Raw genomic sequence first — 17,255 nt, 5'->3', positions numbered from 1 at the left:
TTTTAAGTTGTTTTGTTAATGCATGCTGTGAGTCTTTTACATCTGTTACTATTTCTTATATATGTAGGACCTATCCCATATTGAACAGTGAATACACTTTTTATGTCCCCACTTTTGAAGAAACTTTTGAGCCAAGAGCTAAGCTTTAAATGATTTGTCCCTAGGATGCTGGGTTAGACTTTAATGAAGTGAAGAGTATAAGAAAAGGGAGTCCTGTCCCCTCTCATTAGAGGCCAACTTCCCTCAAGAATAAACCCAGTCCAGATCATACACCTCAGTTCAGAGCTAAGGGGCCCCTTATGAAGAAGGAGTGGATGCAGTGCCCCAATCCCTGAGTCCAGTTAGTAATTTCTAAATGTTACACATCGGCAATAGCCTATGTAAATGAATAAATAGGAGATGGAATGTTGTGTGTGAGAAAGAACAAGGAGACCGGTGTGACTGAACTGTATGCATAAAGGGGTGTAATGTATAATACCAGAAAGGTAGGCTGGAACCGGGTGGTAGAGGACCTTAAAATGGAGTTTGTATTTTATCCAAAAAGCAAATCAGGAGCCACTTGAAGCTTATTGAGAAGGAAAGCGACATCATCAGACCTATACTCCAGGACTATCACATTGGAAAACATAGAGGATGGCTTGGAGAGGGGAGAGAACGGAGACAGAGAATCAAATCAAAAAGCTATTGTAATAGTCCAGAGGAGAAGTGATGAGGGCCTGAATCAAGGCAGTGGCCATGCGAGTGAAACAAAAAGGATAGAGGAAACGCACATCATAATGGTAAAACCAACAAGACTTGGAAACTGATTGAATATTATTGGCATTGAGCGTGAGTTAAAGATCACTCACAGATTGTGATTCTGGGGGACAGGAAGAATGGTGGAGCCCTCAACAGAAATAGGGAAGTATAGAAGAGGGCTGGGTTTGAGGGGGGATGTATTGAATCTGGCTTAAACAGGCTTTGGGAGAGCCCACTATTAAATCTGCAGTATGAGCATTTACACATAGAGATCAGCAAATGCAACAAAACAGGGTTTGGTTTATTGTTTTATTGGTGGTCTCGACTTTTGAAAGCGATAAGTCTAGATTAAACTTAAAAGCACGTCTTGCTGTATTTTTTTCATAGATTTAATTATTAAACATGTGTCAGTGCACCCCTGGCTCAGGGGAATGATAATGAGTTCTGTTTTGGAAAATCTAAGAGACCCAAGAGACATCCAGTTCAAAATGTCCAATGAGCAGCTGATGAAGCAGGACTGGAGCTTAGGAGAGAAGCCAAGGCCAGATATACAGTAGCAGGGAACCTGGCTGCGCCAGGTAACCAAGGACATTGGGGAAGAGACAAGGTTTTAGTGGCTTGATAAGCTTATAGGGCAGCTAGATGGCACAGTGGATAGAACCCAGGACCTGGAGTCAGGAAGACCTGAGTTCAAACCTGGCCTCAGACACTTACTAGCTGTGTGACCCTGGACTAGTCACTTAACCCTGTTTGCCTCAGTTTTCTCACCTGTCAAGTGAGCCAGAGAAGGAAATGGCAAACCACTCCAGTATCTCTGCCAAGGAAAACCCAAATGGGGTTACAAAGAGTCAAATGAAAAACTGAAAACAACTGAACACACTGAAAGCTTGAGGATGGTCACTGATTCTATGGCATATTATGAGCCCTGAGAAATGGTAATTATATTACAAAACTTTTCAAGGAGCTATGTCCACCTAAGCCATTCTTCTATAAGTCACAGAGAGCCAGGCATTTTTTGAGCAGGTACTTATCTCCTTCACCCATGATAGTTGCTCCTGCTTCTTGACTTCACACTAAATCTCTGTGTGATAGCAGAAGGAAAGGAGAGATGAAACGAGAACATGCCAACTTGTCCACATAAGCTCACTCTGGCACACTCCCATCCAGATGCACACACCCACGTAAGCACACCCCCATTCACTCACAGACACATGTAAGCATAGGCAAACACAGACAGGCGTGCCCAGACACACACACGAACACATACACATAAAGATGCATACATACTAAGTGATGCCTACACACCCACGCAGAAACACAGGGGCTTTTTCCCAAGGGCGAGAAGCCTGGCTGCCACATGCACTGAAGCTTTTTCCAACTTACTGCAAAAACAAAGGGAGAATGTTCCCCAAGCCCCAGCACATGTGTGTGATTGGCCGGGGCACGTGACCAGAAGGAAGCTGCTCAATCCCATTACAGGATGGGAAAACTATGCTTTGGGCAAAAGGAGCCAGAGGCTGGAGCTGTGAGCACTGTTGGGAGAAGCCGGGAACATCAGGACTTGGAGAAACAGTGGCAGCCGTGGCAAAAGCTTGTGGGCCGTCATTTGCAGCACGGCCTGGGCGGGAGAAGAGCTGTCTGCAGCAGCCTAGTTTCCCCATGGCCCAGGCACTGAGGCCTCGTGCCACCATGCATGCCTGAGACCCCCAGGGATCCTCTGGAAGAGACTAGTCCTGGTAAGTGTCAGTTCCATTTACCTTTGACCCTTCACTTATACCAAAAATGGACCCTTCCTGCCCTGACCATTCATCCTCCAGACTTAGGCCTTCATCAGAAGGGGGAGGTTTCCTAGTCACAATGAAAGTTATAAGCAAAGTCTGTGTTGAGGGGCTGGAGAGAGGAACTGGAGGATCTAGATTCTGACGGCAGTTTTAAACTGCTAGCATCTTCTCTGTCCTGACCTTAATTGCTGGGAGAATTTTAAGCTTGCGGAGATGTGGACCGTGACTTGTTAGACATGCAAGGGACTAGGAAGGGCAGAGAAACTGCTCAAAATTCTGTTTCCTGAGGAACAAAAATAGGAGTATCCTGTCAAGATGTAGAGAATTAAAGCTTTCATCCAAATCCTTCATTTGGTAGCTGAGGAAACTGAGGCCCAGAGAGGCTAAGCAATTTGCCAAGGACTCATAGCTAATTATCAGCAAATCCAGGGTTAGAAGCCACATCCATCCCCCAACTCCTGAGTTAACATTCCTTTTACTGAATGATGCTGTCAGCTTTGGTCAGTTTTAAACATGCAGTCTTTGCTTCTGAAATAGAATTGACATCTGGGTACAAATGCCTTCACCAACTCCCTTCTGTAGTCCCCTTTCCTTTCAGGAATCCTTAAGCCCTGCATAAGACTCCCCATTCTAGGACTCTGATCCTCGGTTGCTATTGTGGGTGGGTAGTTGCTTGCAGGCCCCCATAGAATGCTCCAAGCCTCCTGAAGCATCTGTCCAAATCCTAAAGACCCCCACCCCAATACTCAAACCAAGATTTAGAGCAGTGGCTGCTGAGTTAATCTCCATATTTTTGGACTTCGCCCTGCTAAGTATGCTATTCACAAGACTCTGTCCCTAAGGGACTTCTATTTTTTGTGTAGAAGTGATACGGTCACATGGAGAGTGGCCGTTCAGCTTTGCGTCTCAACCTCCTAGCTGCCCACCCTAGGTTATGTTCTTAAACAGCATCTTGTTCTCTTTGACACCCACCCCCACATGAGAGTGGTTTGGGGACTGAGAAGATATACCTTCCTGTCTCTACATTCCCCCCATTCATTCAGACCCATTACCAGCTCACAGCCTCCCACAGACAGCACTGATACAGACGTGCATCAATCATTGAAAAGTGTACAGACACAAATAATGCGAAACTTGACAACCTAAGCAAAAGCGAGACAGTTAGGTGGTACAATAGGTTGAGTGCTGGGCCTGGAGCCAGGAAGACCTGAGTTCAAGTCCAGCTTCAGACACTTACTAACTGTGTGACCCCAGGCAAGTCACTTAAATTCTCTGTGCCTCAGTTGCCTCATCTGTAAAATGAAGGCGATAAATAATAGCACTTGCCTCACAGAGTTGTTTTGAGGATCAAATGAGATAATATTTGTAAAGTGCTTTACAAACCTTAAAGCACTAAATGCTAATCATTATTATTATTATTATTATATCAAGCCAATATGTGAAGAGGATAGTGCTATAACTAACATGAGACAAATGGAGTTTTGCCACAGGGCACTGACATTCAGGCTACTGTGCTTCCTTCCCAGAAGGCCACACTTCCTCTATGACCAATGTCCCTACACCTGACTTTTCAGCCCATACCACCGACAATGCACAAGCTGCCACCCCCAAAGTTCTGTCACCTTGCCACCTCTCTCCTGGGCCCCCATGAGGGTATCCCTATACACACACACACACACACACACACACACACACACGTACCTCTGCTGCTTCAATTCCACTTGCCTTACTGAACATACAGAAGCATTCAATATTGATGTTGGGAGGTCATAAAAGACTTGGAAATGCTATTTAAGGGGAAATATTTTCTTCCAACTTTTAAGACTCATTTCTACATGACCTTGAACAACTAATTTAAACTCTCCGAGCTCCTGTTTCTTCTGTAAGAAAAGAGGTTGGGCTACATGGTCCCTAAAATCCCTTCCAGCTCTAAATTCCATGAAAGGATGAAATCCAAAGACTTTTTAAAAATTCCCAATAGAATCTTAGAAAATTGGAGATCATTTAGTCCATCTCTTTCATTTTACAAAGAAGGAAACTGGGGCACAGAAAAAGGGAGTGACTTGTACAAGGTGAGATTTGTGAGCTTCTCAAAATCCATTCTCCTCAAAGAAAAGAACTGGATTTAAGTATTGGGTCTCTCTCCCACTTATGCTTCCAGACCTCAGGCTAAAAGATGCAAAGCCCTTCCCTGCGCCCCTTCTCCACCCCCTCCTTTCATTTCCTCATCATTTACGTACATTTACCTACACATTTACATACATAGATATAATTTGATTTTAGTATGGCTTTTTACTTGTGAGTAAAATAAAAATTTATATTTATTTATAAATTTCTCAAGCCAAAGGCGTCAAATAGTTAATAACCTAAATAAATTGTTACTTGGAAACCTGGTACTTCCCAGCTGGGATTCCCTTCTTCCCCACCCCCAGCTTCTAATGCCTTCCCTAACCAAATTATTGTTGTACATATTTTAGACATATCTATATTTGTATGTGTTGTCTTCCCCCAAAGAAAATAAATTCCTCAAAGGCAGGGATTGTTTCGCTTTGGTATTTGTATCCCCAGCATCTATCTAGCACAAGTCCTAGCCCACTGCAAACACAACAAATGTTTGTTAATTGATTAAAGGAACCAAGTTCTGAATACTGTTGTAACGATACAAATCCTGAAAGGGAGAATTATTAAATTCTTTATAATGTTGTGATTCAAAAATCCTTTTTAAAAATACGTAAACTTAGTTTTTATTTTTAACCATGTCTACCTTTCACCATTATCCATTTAATGGCTTTTTAAAAATGATAATTAATGGCAATGTGCTGAGAATAAAACTCATATTGAAGATATTAATGTTATAGCATTGGACAGTTATATTGGGTTTAATGGCAAAATTAGCAGTAGAAATTGAAAATAGCATCTATTGTTATCCAATGTATAATGTTCTAAATCTATTCTTGTCCATTCTCCATGTCTGCATTCACTGTCCTGGTATTAAGTAAGCATGCCTACTTAGCTATAACACCCAACAATAGTACCACTCTGTCTCTTCGACCTCCCTCTTTTCTTGTACTCCCTGATCTTGTGCACTCCTCCTAGAAACTCTACCCAGATGCCCTGTCACCACATCAGATATACCAGAGAAATTAGAATTTGCCACCCCATCCTGTCCCACCCCCACTCCACCCCCCCATCCAGTTTCTTTTCTCCATAGGCAGTGATATGCCTAAGGTTTCTCTCCCCTCACAGTGAGGTTGGATTAGATGACCCCTAAGGTCCCTTCCACCTCCAAATCCAGATAAAGAACAGATTATTTTTTTTTGGCCTGTGACTCTCCAGCTCAGGGAGTTCTTGCTGGTCAGCAACCATCCTGCAACTTATAGTCATAGAAAGTTCCCAGGGAGAAGGTTTGCATGAAATGATGCAAAAGAAGAAGGGGAACTAGGAGGAAAATCTACACAATAGTAGAAATATTATTAAAATAATCAACTCCAAAAGACTTAGAAACTCTGATCCACACAATGACCAGCCACAACTCCAAAAGATCCATGATGAAACATACTGGCCACCCACAGAAAGAGAAGTGAGGGACTCAAAGTGTGGATTGAAGCATGTTTTCTTCTTTTCTTTTTCTTGCTTTTTCCCCCCAGGAACATGGCTGATACAGAAATTTGTTTTGCACTTTTATACATATTTGTAATGGGTTTTATTTTTCTTGCCTTCTCAGTGGGTGGGGGAGGGAGTAGAAGGAGAGAATTTGGAACTGAAAATAAAATAAAATTGAATTTTAGAAAAGAAAGAAAGTTCCCAAAGACCCTGAAAAGTTAAATAACTTGCCCAGGGTCACACAGCCAGTAATGTGAAAGAGGCTGGACTCGACTGTCAAGGCCAGTTATCTCTCTGCCACACTGAAATGCCCCTCCTGTACAAAGAAAGGTTTCAAAACTTGGTCGCCTCACTCCCACCAGAGTGAACATGGAGTCATAGAATCTGGGTTCAAATTCTGCGTCTGCTATTTACTGCGTGACTTTGGGCAAATCGTTTAACCTTTCTAGCCAGAAGTTGTTGGATAACTACTCATCTGGAATGTCATAGAAGGGGGTTCCTATTCAGGGTTGGCCTATATAATCTATGAAGTCCCTCCCAACTCTGAATTTCTCTGAACTTATTTGTGACCTCTGACATTTTAGGAAGGACATTGACAAGCTGGACCGTGTCCAAAGGAAGGCAAACAAGATGGTAAGGCAATTCAACCCCAGTTACAAGAAATTCTACGGGAGGACTGGGGATGGTTCATCTGGAGAAGACTTAGAGAAATCATAGGAGCTATTTTCAAGTAATTAAAAAGCTATTCTGCATAATAGTCAATAAACACTTATTAAGTACCTGCTATGGTCCAGACACTGTGCAGAGCTCTGCAGATACAAAAAGAGGCAAAAAACAGTCCCTGACCTCAAGGAGCTCGCAATCTAAGTGGGGAGACAACAAGCAAACAATATGTACAAACAAACTATATACAGGATAAATAGGAATTAATTAATAGAAGGGAGGCACTAGAATTGAGAGGGGATGGGAAAGGCTTCCTGAGACTTAAAGGAAGCCGGAGAAGGAAGGAGGCAGAGATGAGGAGGGGGAGTGTTCAGGCCTAAGGGACAGTCAGAGAAAATGACCAGAGCAGAGAGATGGAGTGTCTTGTTTGTGGAACAGAAAGACGGCCAATGTCGTGAATCAAAGAGTATGTGTCTGGGAGTAAGGTGTAAGAAGACCAGAAAGGGAGGAGGAGGCTAGTGTAGGAAAGGATTTGAACGCCAAACAGAAGATTTTTGCGTTCGATCCTGGAGGCAGTAGGGAGCCACTGGAGTTTATTGGGCCCCAGCGAGCACCATGATTGGATCTGCACTTTAGGAAAAATCACTCTACTGACTGAATGGAACATGGATTGGAGTGGGGAAAGATTTGGGACAGGCAAACCCATGAGCAGGGTGACGAAAGTCTAGGTTTGAGGTGCTGAGGGCCTGCACCTGAGTGTAGCAGAGTCAGAGGGATTAAGATGTGAGCTGTTTGTGCTCAGAATTAGGAGTAATAAGGGAAAATTACGGAGAGGTAGATTTTGTCTGGATGAGCTAAAACAATAACAACAATGATGCAACCACAGTTCTAATAATTAGAACTGACAAAATCTGGAATGGGCTGAATTGTGAGGTAGTAAGTTTCCCAAAACTGGAGGTCTTCAAGCGGAGGCTGAATGACCATTTGTCAGGGATGTCGTAGATGGAATTCCTATTCAGATAAGTTTTTAGACTAAAAATCTGTAGGTCCCTTACAACTTTGGGAGATTTCAAATTTGATTGGCAAGAAGCATTTATTATCTACCCACTGTGTGCCAAGCACCATTCTAAGTTCTGGGGATACAAAGAAAGGCATAAAATTAGAAATTAGGGCACCTTGGCAAGCCTGTCATAGAAGGTAGTGTGTTCTGTTTGGCATCAGAGGACTTGGGTTCAAGTTCTATCTCTGATGCTCACTGCCTGTGTTGTGTGACTTTGGACCAAGTCACTTAACCTCCTGGGGCCTCACTTTCCTCATGTATTTAAACAACAACAACAAACGAGATTTGACTAGGTGGCCTCTGAGATCCCTTCCAGCTCTAGACCTATGACACTGAACCATGGTTACACTGAAGTAGTTAGGGACAGCTGGGCCCAGCTCGAAGTAGCTTCCCTTAGAACTTACATTTTGATGTGTCCTGTAATTACTTCTGGAACCTATTAGTGCAAAATTTCTGCCTACAACTCTGGCTATTAGGTTTCTTACAGTGACCTATTTTTTCCCCCATATTTAGCCAGTAAAATGTCAGCTTAGGTCAACATGTTTTGCCTGGTTTCTTGGCAAATGGATCATGTGGATTTTAGTGCTGGCAAAACCTGCAGCCTCTGGTGCCAGAGACTATCTGAAATCTGTTCCCGAAGGAAGGGATAGTAGGGTTTGTGAAGTGGAAAATAAGGAATACTCAATGACCAAGCTGTCAGGGCCCAGGATGATCCCATCTCTCCTCTGTTTTCTCCTGGCATTTCAGAGAGAAAAAAAAAACTGAGGCCCAAAGAGAGAACTCTGCTTTTAATTTGCCTCTTGGAATTCCATGAGGGTATGGGAGTGTTCTGCATTAGGGAATTCCTACTCCTATCAAAGTGGTTTTCCCAGTCAGTTCCAACATCTGTAATGTAAGCATGCCTCATCCTACCCCTCTGTCCATCCATTCATTTAAACTCTACAGTAAGAACACAATAATTATCATACTAGTCAGGCCTTTGGTCCCTTTAGCCCAGGACTTTGTGACAAAGTCACCCAGGGGCCATGTTGTGGGAAAACAAAGTTGCCATCCTTGGTTTCAATCTTGAAAGGCAGAGATACCCTGGACAAGTCACTTGACTCAAGGCCCACTTAGCCTCTATCTCCTCATCTATAAATGGAGCAAGATACTATTTATAGTTCTTGTTTTCAGCCGTTTTTCAGGCACGTCTGACTCATATTGACCCCATTTGGGGTTTTCTCGGCAGAGATGCTAGAGTGGTTTACCATTTCCTTTTCCAGCTCATGTTACAGATGGGGAAACTGAGGCCAACAGGGTTATATGACTAGTCCAGGGTCACACAGCTACTGAGTGTCTGAGGCCAGATTTGGACTCAGGAAAATGAGTCTTCTTGACTCCAGGTCAGGCACTCTGTCCACTGCACCTATCCCATTAGATGGAAAAGGCACTTTAAAATCCATAAAGCCCTATGGAAATGTGAGTCATTATAATTATCTTAGTTTGCTGTAGTACTCCATTATCAATCTGTTTTCCAAGAATTTGTCTAAAACTCTTCTGAAACCATATACCAGCTCAGCCTGGACTTTCTCTTAAGATTCCACAAGCTTAATACCTTAAGTGTATGTTTATTTGACTCTCAAGTTGCAGAAAGGGGGTGGGGCTCCCTAATTCTAGTGCTCCAGGATTTGAGAAAATAAATCCAAATACTCTGGGCTAGGCTCCTCTCCAAAGAAAGACAAATCATATAGACAGAGCCTCATAGAGCTGGAAAGGACCCTAGAGATTTAGGGCATCGCCTTTATTTGGCTTGGACCTAAGATTTCATTGGAACTCTAAGAGAGGAAATTCCATTTACCAGCGCATGTTAGCACCTGCTTTCCTTAACTTTAGACTGAGAGGCAGCTTTGGAGAGAGTATAGAGGGGAAGCCTAGGAAGCAGGAAGATCTGGAATCCAATCCTGACTCTGACATCTGCTCTGTGACCACGGGCAAATCACTTTAACCTCTCAGTACCCCCAGGCAGAATGTCACAGATGAGTTATTGATCTAAATGAGGGAAGGAGTTCCCCATGTGGATGAAATCCCATGCCTAGACTTCCTGACTCCCCAGCTCCACCCCCCCCAAAAAGTGTAATTCATAGTTTGATTCCTTTAAGTTCTGAACTTCCAAGTTTATTTACGGATCGTAACCCTTGAAGCTTAAGAGGAGCAAAACTTAAAGCTAAAGTCTTGGGAGTTTAGCCAAACTAAGATTCCACAACTCTGTTTCTGGAGTTTGACCAAACAAGGACTTCTCTCACCATGGTGGGAAGAATGTAAAGAACCCCTCCATGCTCTGCCCACATCTCCCCCATTGTCCCAACACACACACACACACACACACACACACACACACACACATACAGAAAGGGAGAGAGACAGAGACACAGAGAGAGAGACAGAGACAGAGAGACAGAGACAGAGAGAGACAGAGAGAACTAAAGGCAAAAAGGAGAAACAAAAAAAGCCCACTAGTTTGGGGTAAGGTGTCAAACTATCATCAGCTCTCTGCCTTGTCATCTTTAGAAAGAAAACTTCTGGGGTACAAGAACTGGGTTTTGCCCTGATTTGGATACCACAACCAACCACATGGTTAGCCTAAGTTTAACTCCTGGGAAAGCAACAGTTCATAGGTCACAGAATTCAGAACCAAAAGGGACTTGGAGATCATCTAATCCAGTATCCTTTGTTTAACAGAAACAGAGGGGATAAGTAAGTAGCCAGTAAGATGGCAGATAATATCAAGCAAGAAGCCCAGGATTTGAATCCAGGTCCTCTGGCCCCCAAATCCTGTGTTTTTTCCACTCTCTCATTAGGTATTGAGTGCCTGATAATAGCAGAAGTCTCGGTATCAGAAGACCTGGGTTCTCAGAAAATAATTCAACAGTTTATTAAGCACCTACTTGGTTCTAGGTTTGGTGCAACAGATAGAGACCTGGCCTGGGAGGCAGAAAAACATGGGTTCTAGTCCTATCATTGATACATACTGACTGAAGAACCCTGGACAGGTCAAGTGCCCCCAGGTAACTCAATGCCCATAGGCAACTAAGCTGCCTAGAAGGGGATGACCAATGGGGATTTCCTCATAGGAAGTTCCCTTCATCATTGAAATCACAGGTCCAGTTTAAAAAAAAGGCCTACACATTAAGGATATGAAGACAAAATTAAAAGAAACAGCCCCCATCTCCAAAGAGCCTATATACTTTAAACTCTACTAGGGTGATTATAAGCAACAGTCTCTGTTACCTTGACTTAGCAGTTTCTTATCTCTGGGCCTTTGTTTCCTCTTCTATAAAATGAAGAGGACAAAATCGATGACCTCCTAGGTCCTTTCAGATTCTATGGTTCTAAACCTATTGAAAAACATCCCAAAAGAGTCCAAACAAAATGGTGTTAATAAGTCGGCTTGCCACCATGAAGTGCCAGGAACTTGGAACTAACTAAAACCCTAAGAATTCATGATGCGGGACATCAGAGAAGGGTATGCCAACAGCAAAATCTGAGGAAGAGTATTTGGGAGGCTTGAGCACAAGGTGTACAGAGAAGGGTTGAGGAGAGAGAGAGAGGTACTCTGGCATTGAGGATGACTATTTTTTCTTGTCCCCGTCTTCCAGATTAAGAAGAAAACTCTAACTTTTTCTTCACTTCCAAAACAATCCCTGTACCTGGTGCCATGGGTCCTCTAGTGCCACTGGGACCTTTAGTTTCCAAATCATTAGCTTTTTTTTTAAACCTGCTGGCCTCTCCCTTAAAGAAAACAGTCCCCTGCCACTTTCCTTCCCAGAAAGTAAAGGACCACAACTCAGCAGGCTTGGGGGGGTGGGTGGAAGAAGGAAGGGCACCCACTCTTTCTTTTGTATCTTAAATATGACAAACAAAGAGAGAGGTTAAGAAGGTGCTGCTTTCAGCAGAATTGTAATTAATTAAACAAGGTAGTATGCCCTTTTTTGAACAGAAGCAAGGGGGAGCTATCTGAGGAAAAGAAGAGAAATAAGCTGAAACAGATCTTTCTCTCTTTCAGCGTTCCCTTCTCCATCTCTCTATCTCTCTCTGTCTCTTTCTCCTTTCTATCTCTGTCTCCCTCTCTCTTTAAACTCCAGTAAGTTAGTAAGTTGCAGGTTTTCTATCTTCCACACCTGCTCCAAAGGTTGTTTCTTTTACCTGCTGTAGTCTGGGAGAACATGGATTCGTAGATGATCCAGGCAGGGCATATGAATCAAGAAGGGAAAGGCTCCTTTCTTGATGGGGAAGGTAAGATTTAGGCTGGAAAAGAAATCATCAAAACCAACTCCCTCACTTTTATAGATGTGAAAACTGAGGCCCAGAAAGGTGAATTCCCTTGGCTGAAGTCATTTTTTTTAGCGAACTTGATTTCATTGGTATAGAAAATTCTCAGAGAGGAAACTGTATCTACCAATGCAGGTCAGCATCTGCTTTGCAATATAAAGTCTTAGAACCTAGGATGCTGTGTTGACAAATATTTAACAACTAGCTTTTTGGGGGGAAAGAGAGGAGTACCTCTGCAATACTTTTAAATTTAATCTGTAGTATTAACATTTTCTCCATCCTTAAATATTTTTTCTTAAACTATTAAATATAGACATATTTAAATTCTTAAATATAAACAATCAAAAAACCAATAAATCAAACCCTAATTTATAGTTTGCTGGTTTTAAGATGTAAATGCTCACACTGAACATTTAACAATAAGTTCTTACAAGGCAGTTAGAACTGACTCCAGGAGACTCTGCTGAGAAATGACTTGCCCAGGGTCCTACAGACAATATGTGTCAGAAGACTTGAACCCAGGTTCCCCTGACTCTAAGGCCAGCTCACTCTATATTATGCTGCTACCTTGCCTCTAACCCAAAGTCACACTCATAATAAATAGCAGAGTTAGGATTTAAGCCCTTGACTCCAAATTCATTCCCCTACCTATTCATTTTCCGTACTAGATAATGGCCATAGTCCGGATAGGGGCAATATCTGTTTCTTAGATTTTCTCTCCCTTGTCCCATACCTATTGGCCACATGGAAAGAACTGGTTTTTTACCTTCTCCCTCTCAACAGTTAAAAATGCAGTTGCGGAGTCAGCCTGTAGCCAACAACAGCCAGACAAAGTTAGGGGGCCTAGATGAGGTCCTATAGTGAAGGGGAAGAGAAAAGAAAGGGACAAGAGCCAGATAGAAGCAGAAAAAGGGAAACATGGAGCCCCAAGCACAGAGGACTGAGAAACAGACCTGACTGGCTGCCACCAGCTTTCTCCCGTTCCAAGTCTCATGCAGTGCTACCTACCATGGAAAGGAGTATCTGAAGAACTTGCTTAGGCTAATGGGGCCCGGTGGGAACACGGAAGACTCAAATAGACCAGAAAAGAAGCAGAGGCAAGTGGGGAAGGCACATCAGATGTAGAATGTCAGTTCCGGAAGGGAAATTACTTGTCTGATGTCTTACTATGGTTTAGTAGCCTCTCTGCTCCCTGGAGAAGAAGCCTAGCAACCACGGACAGGGATACTCGGGCCCGAGAGAAATGAGAGAGCCTGAGCTAAGGAGAACCAGATGCCGTAAAGTGGAAAGCCTGATAAAATGTCAAATCAGGTTATTGCTAAGCGTTTAGATCATCAACCCTCATTTCAAACGCTGAAAGAGACAGTGTGTCATAGTACATAGAACTTGCAGTCAGGAAGACCTAGATTCAAATCTCCCTCAGCTGTATGACCCTGGGCAAGTCACTTACCCCTTCTGAGTTTCATTTTCCTCATCTGTTTCATAGGGATAATAACAGGACTTACCTCATAGGACCATTGTGAGGGTCAAATGAGATAATGTATGTAAATCGCTTTGCCAATCTTAAATCAATATGTAAATGTCAGAAATGATAATAATGGTGATGGCACTGACGTTGAGATGGGCATTGTAACAGGTCCTGACTCTCCTGCCCTGGGCAAGCTTCTCATAGTCAGCTCTGCGGCAGGAAGTACTTTGGATATTTGACCCTAATGTCGCTCCACTCTTTGCCCTATATTTGCACAGTGCTTTCCACATCCTCATAATAACCCCATGAAAAAGGGAAGTCTGGTATTATTTTCCTATGTTACCGATAGTATCTCATTTCCTAGGAGCCGGGGTCCATCATCATTAAGCATTATTCCACCACATTAAGAGCAGTCTGGATTAATGGAAACAAAGGCGTAGGCATCAGGTTCTTCAGTCAGAGGGCAGTAGTGTTGTGGGAGGCAAGAGTCACAAAAGGATGAATTCCTTTAGCCACAGGTATTAGGTGCGTCCATTTCCCTTCTGCTCTCTCCCTACTCCACCCTAGTCCCCTACCACTAGTACAATCCCAGGGGGAAATGCCCAATTTGCCGTACCCGAGGGACAGCTCTTTCTTCTAATAATCTGGCTGACCACCCAAAACTCATCAGCTCCCTTGCCTCCCTGCAGGTAGCCAGCATGATTTCCTGGGTATTCTTAGCCTGGGCCATCCCCTGTGCTGCCAACCAACTCCTCAGTGCCTTCGCCCAAGGGGAACTCCAGAATGATCCCCCCAGGCTCATCTGCAGCATTCCAGGGCCCCAAGGTCCCCCTGGCCTCCCAGGAGCCCCAGGACCTTCAGGAATGGTGGGCAGGATGGGCTTCCCAGGCAAAGATGGTCAGGATGGGAAGGATGGAGAAAAGGGCGAGACTGGAGAAGAAGGTAAGGGAGAAGGCAAAATAATGATAATAACGATGATAATATCTAGCAGTTATATGCTCCTTTTAGGTCTGCAAACACTTTACAAATACTATTCCCAACTAGCGATCCCTAGTCCTGGCTTCGAAACTTGGCTTCAGAGTGTCTCCATTTATCTCATGGAATGTCATGAAGCTCTCAAAATAAAATTCATATCCGCTCCCTTTAGCTAAAAATACAATTTTAAATATTTACATCTATACATAGAGGCAGTATGATGTAGGGAAAAGAACATGTAGTGCTTATCACAATGCCTGGCACATAACAGGCCCTTTATAAGTACTTGTTGACTGATAGACACTGGCTGTAAGTGAAGTTGGATCCCAGGGTAATTTTGAGCAAATCACTTAACCTTTAGGTGTCTCAGTTTCCCCATGTTGTCATTTGGGGATAATAATACCAGCCCTACCTCGAATGAACACCGTCAGGACCAAATGAAATGAGCGGATAGGAAATAGAGATGGGCTCTTTGAAAAGTCCAAACTACTGGACAAATGTGAGGAAACATAGTATAGTGATGACAGCAGGAATCTTGGAATCCAATGCCTCCATCTGTAAAATGGGGATGACCATAATGCTGGATTTTTGTGAGGAAAGTGCTCTGTAAAACATAAACCTTTATATAAATGGGAGCTGTTACTATTATATGCTATGTATACCCAAGTGTTCCAGGCAGAGATTCTGTTTCCTGATAGTCTCTCCTTGTCCTGTGCCCTAAATGAAAGCAACCCAAGACTATTGACTCTTGAGAAAGTACTTCCCATCATTCTCAGTATGTTGGGTAGGTCTCAGCTTCCTCATCTGTGAAATGAAAAGGTTAAAAGAGATCATCTTCTGCCACTGCAAAGTGCTGGACCTGAATTCAAACATGACCTTAGATATTTACCAGCTGTGTGACTTTAGGCAAGTCACTTAAACTTTCTGTGCCTCAGTTTCCTCATCTGTAAAGTGGGGTTAGAAATAGCACCTACCTCCCAGGGTTATTGTGAGGAATAAATGGGATAATATAAAGTGCTACAGAAACACTAGTTATTAGTAGGATTCCAGCCAGTATCACATTAGCATGGTTGCCAGGTCTGCAAACAGTGGTTGTTGAGTGAATGAATATCTCCAAGCTGATGTTATGCTGCTTTGTATTCCAGGTGCACGGGGTCGAATAGGGAACCCGGGGAAACCAGGACCAAAGGGCAAAGCGGGGGCAATCGGACGAGCTGGTCCCAGGGGTCCCAAGGGAATCAGTGGAACCCCAGGGAAACATGGGGCCACTGGCAAAAAGGGACCCAAGGGGAAGAAGGGGGAGACAGGGATGCCAGGGCCCTGCACCTGTGGTGCTAACAGGGCCAGGTCTGCATTCTCAGTGGCTGTCACCAAGAGCTACCCCAGGGAGAGGTTACCTATCAAATTTGACAAGATCCTGATGAATGAGGGTGGCCATTACAATGTGTCCAGTGGCAAGTTTGTCTGTGGCTTTCCTGGCATCTACTACTTCACCTATGACATCACTCTGGCCAATAAGCATCTGGCCATCGGGCTGGTGCATAATGGGCAGTACCGGATCCGGACGTTTGATGCCAACACTGGCAACCACGATGTTGCATCTGGCTCCACCATCTTAGCCCTGAAGCAGGGAGATGAAGTATGGCTGCAGATCTTCTATTCAGAGCAGAATGGACTCTTCTATGATCCTTACTGGACAGACAGCCTATTCACCGGCTTCCTCATCTATGCCGACCAGGATGGTCCCAATGACTTATAAAAGGTGCTGATGGGAAAGGGAAACCATCACCCAGAGGAAGGGAGCCAGTGAGAACCGATCTCAGGCTGGGCTTTGCAAAGGCTCCTTGGAATGTGATGAACATTCCAAGTTCTTGCTGAGTTAACTAAACCCTTCTGCATCTTTTCTCCCACAATATTAAACTTGAGCATCTGAGTAGTTCACTGGGTCCTTAGTCCCATTCTTCTCCAGATTGTAGGGATATCCTTCAAAAGTGGACTGAGAAGTTTGCTTGGGTCTGTATGAGTTTTAGCAGGCAGCTATATCCTCTCTAATATTCCCCAGAGCATCAAGAAAGACTTCTTGGGGAGGTCATGGAACAAAATGTCTTATTCAACTAATAAAAAAGAAAAGAAGTTTATTTAAATGTTGAGCCCAGCTGACTTCTTATAGACCTCAAGAATAAGATGAGACTGAGGTAAGCAAGCTACTTGGGTCAAGATCAAGCCAGTCCCAAGGCAGGGATGTTCAGTGAGGCCAATGCTAAGGTGTTTGTGACCTACAAAGAAATCTCGACTCCATTCTGCTCATGGCCTCTGGAGGAAGCTAGATCCGGAAATTATCTCAGAGGCCATCTAGTCCAGTCCCCTCAACTTACAGATGAGGAAATTGAGACCCAGGGGAGTTAATTGACTTGTCCAAGGGCACACAGATAGTAAGTAAATATCAGAGATGGAATTTGAACCTAGGTTCTCTGACTCCAGCCCCAGCCCTCTTTCCACTTTGCTACCTTGACCCTCCCTGACCTCTCAGGTGGGGTTAAGGCATGTCGGGACATGGAAAAATACACAGAATATACTGCTTCTCAGTCGACACAGGTGAAGGATAATCTCACTGTTGGCTAACCTAGCAGAGTGTGTGTGTGTGTGTGTGTGTGTGTGG

General features: G+C 43.6%; 1 protein-coding gene across 1 annotated transcript; it reads left to right on the top strand.

Annotated features, from left to right (window-relative positions):
- The first annotated feature begins 2,290 nt into the window (after positions 1 to 2,290).
- C1QTNF2 (C1q and TNF related 2) lies at positions 2,291 to 16,633 on the top strand. Its single transcript, XM_036751633.1, has 4 exons — positions 2,291 to 2,474; positions 6,707 to 6,755; positions 14,311 to 14,563; positions 15,742 to 16,633. Exons 2-4 carry the CDS (start codon positions 6,753 to 6,755, stop codon positions 16,353 to 16,355), a joined length of 870 nt encoding a protein of 289 aa, XP_036607528.1. The 5' UTR covers positions 2,291 to 2,474; positions 6,707 to 6,752; the 3' UTR covers positions 16,356 to 16,633.
- The last annotated feature ends 622 nt before the right edge of the window (positions 16,634 to 17,255 follow it).

Source organism: Trichosurus vulpecula, chromosome 3 (assembly GCF_011100635.1).
Source record: "Trichosurus vulpecula isolate mTriVul1 chromosome 3, mTriVul1.pri, whole genome shotgun sequence".
NCBI lineage: Eukaryota > Metazoa > Chordata > Mammalia > Diprotodontia > Phalangeridae > Trichosurus > Trichosurus vulpecula.
The sequence above is the reverse complement of the archived record's forward strand: the minus strand, read 5'-3'. Positions and strand labels throughout refer to the sequence as shown.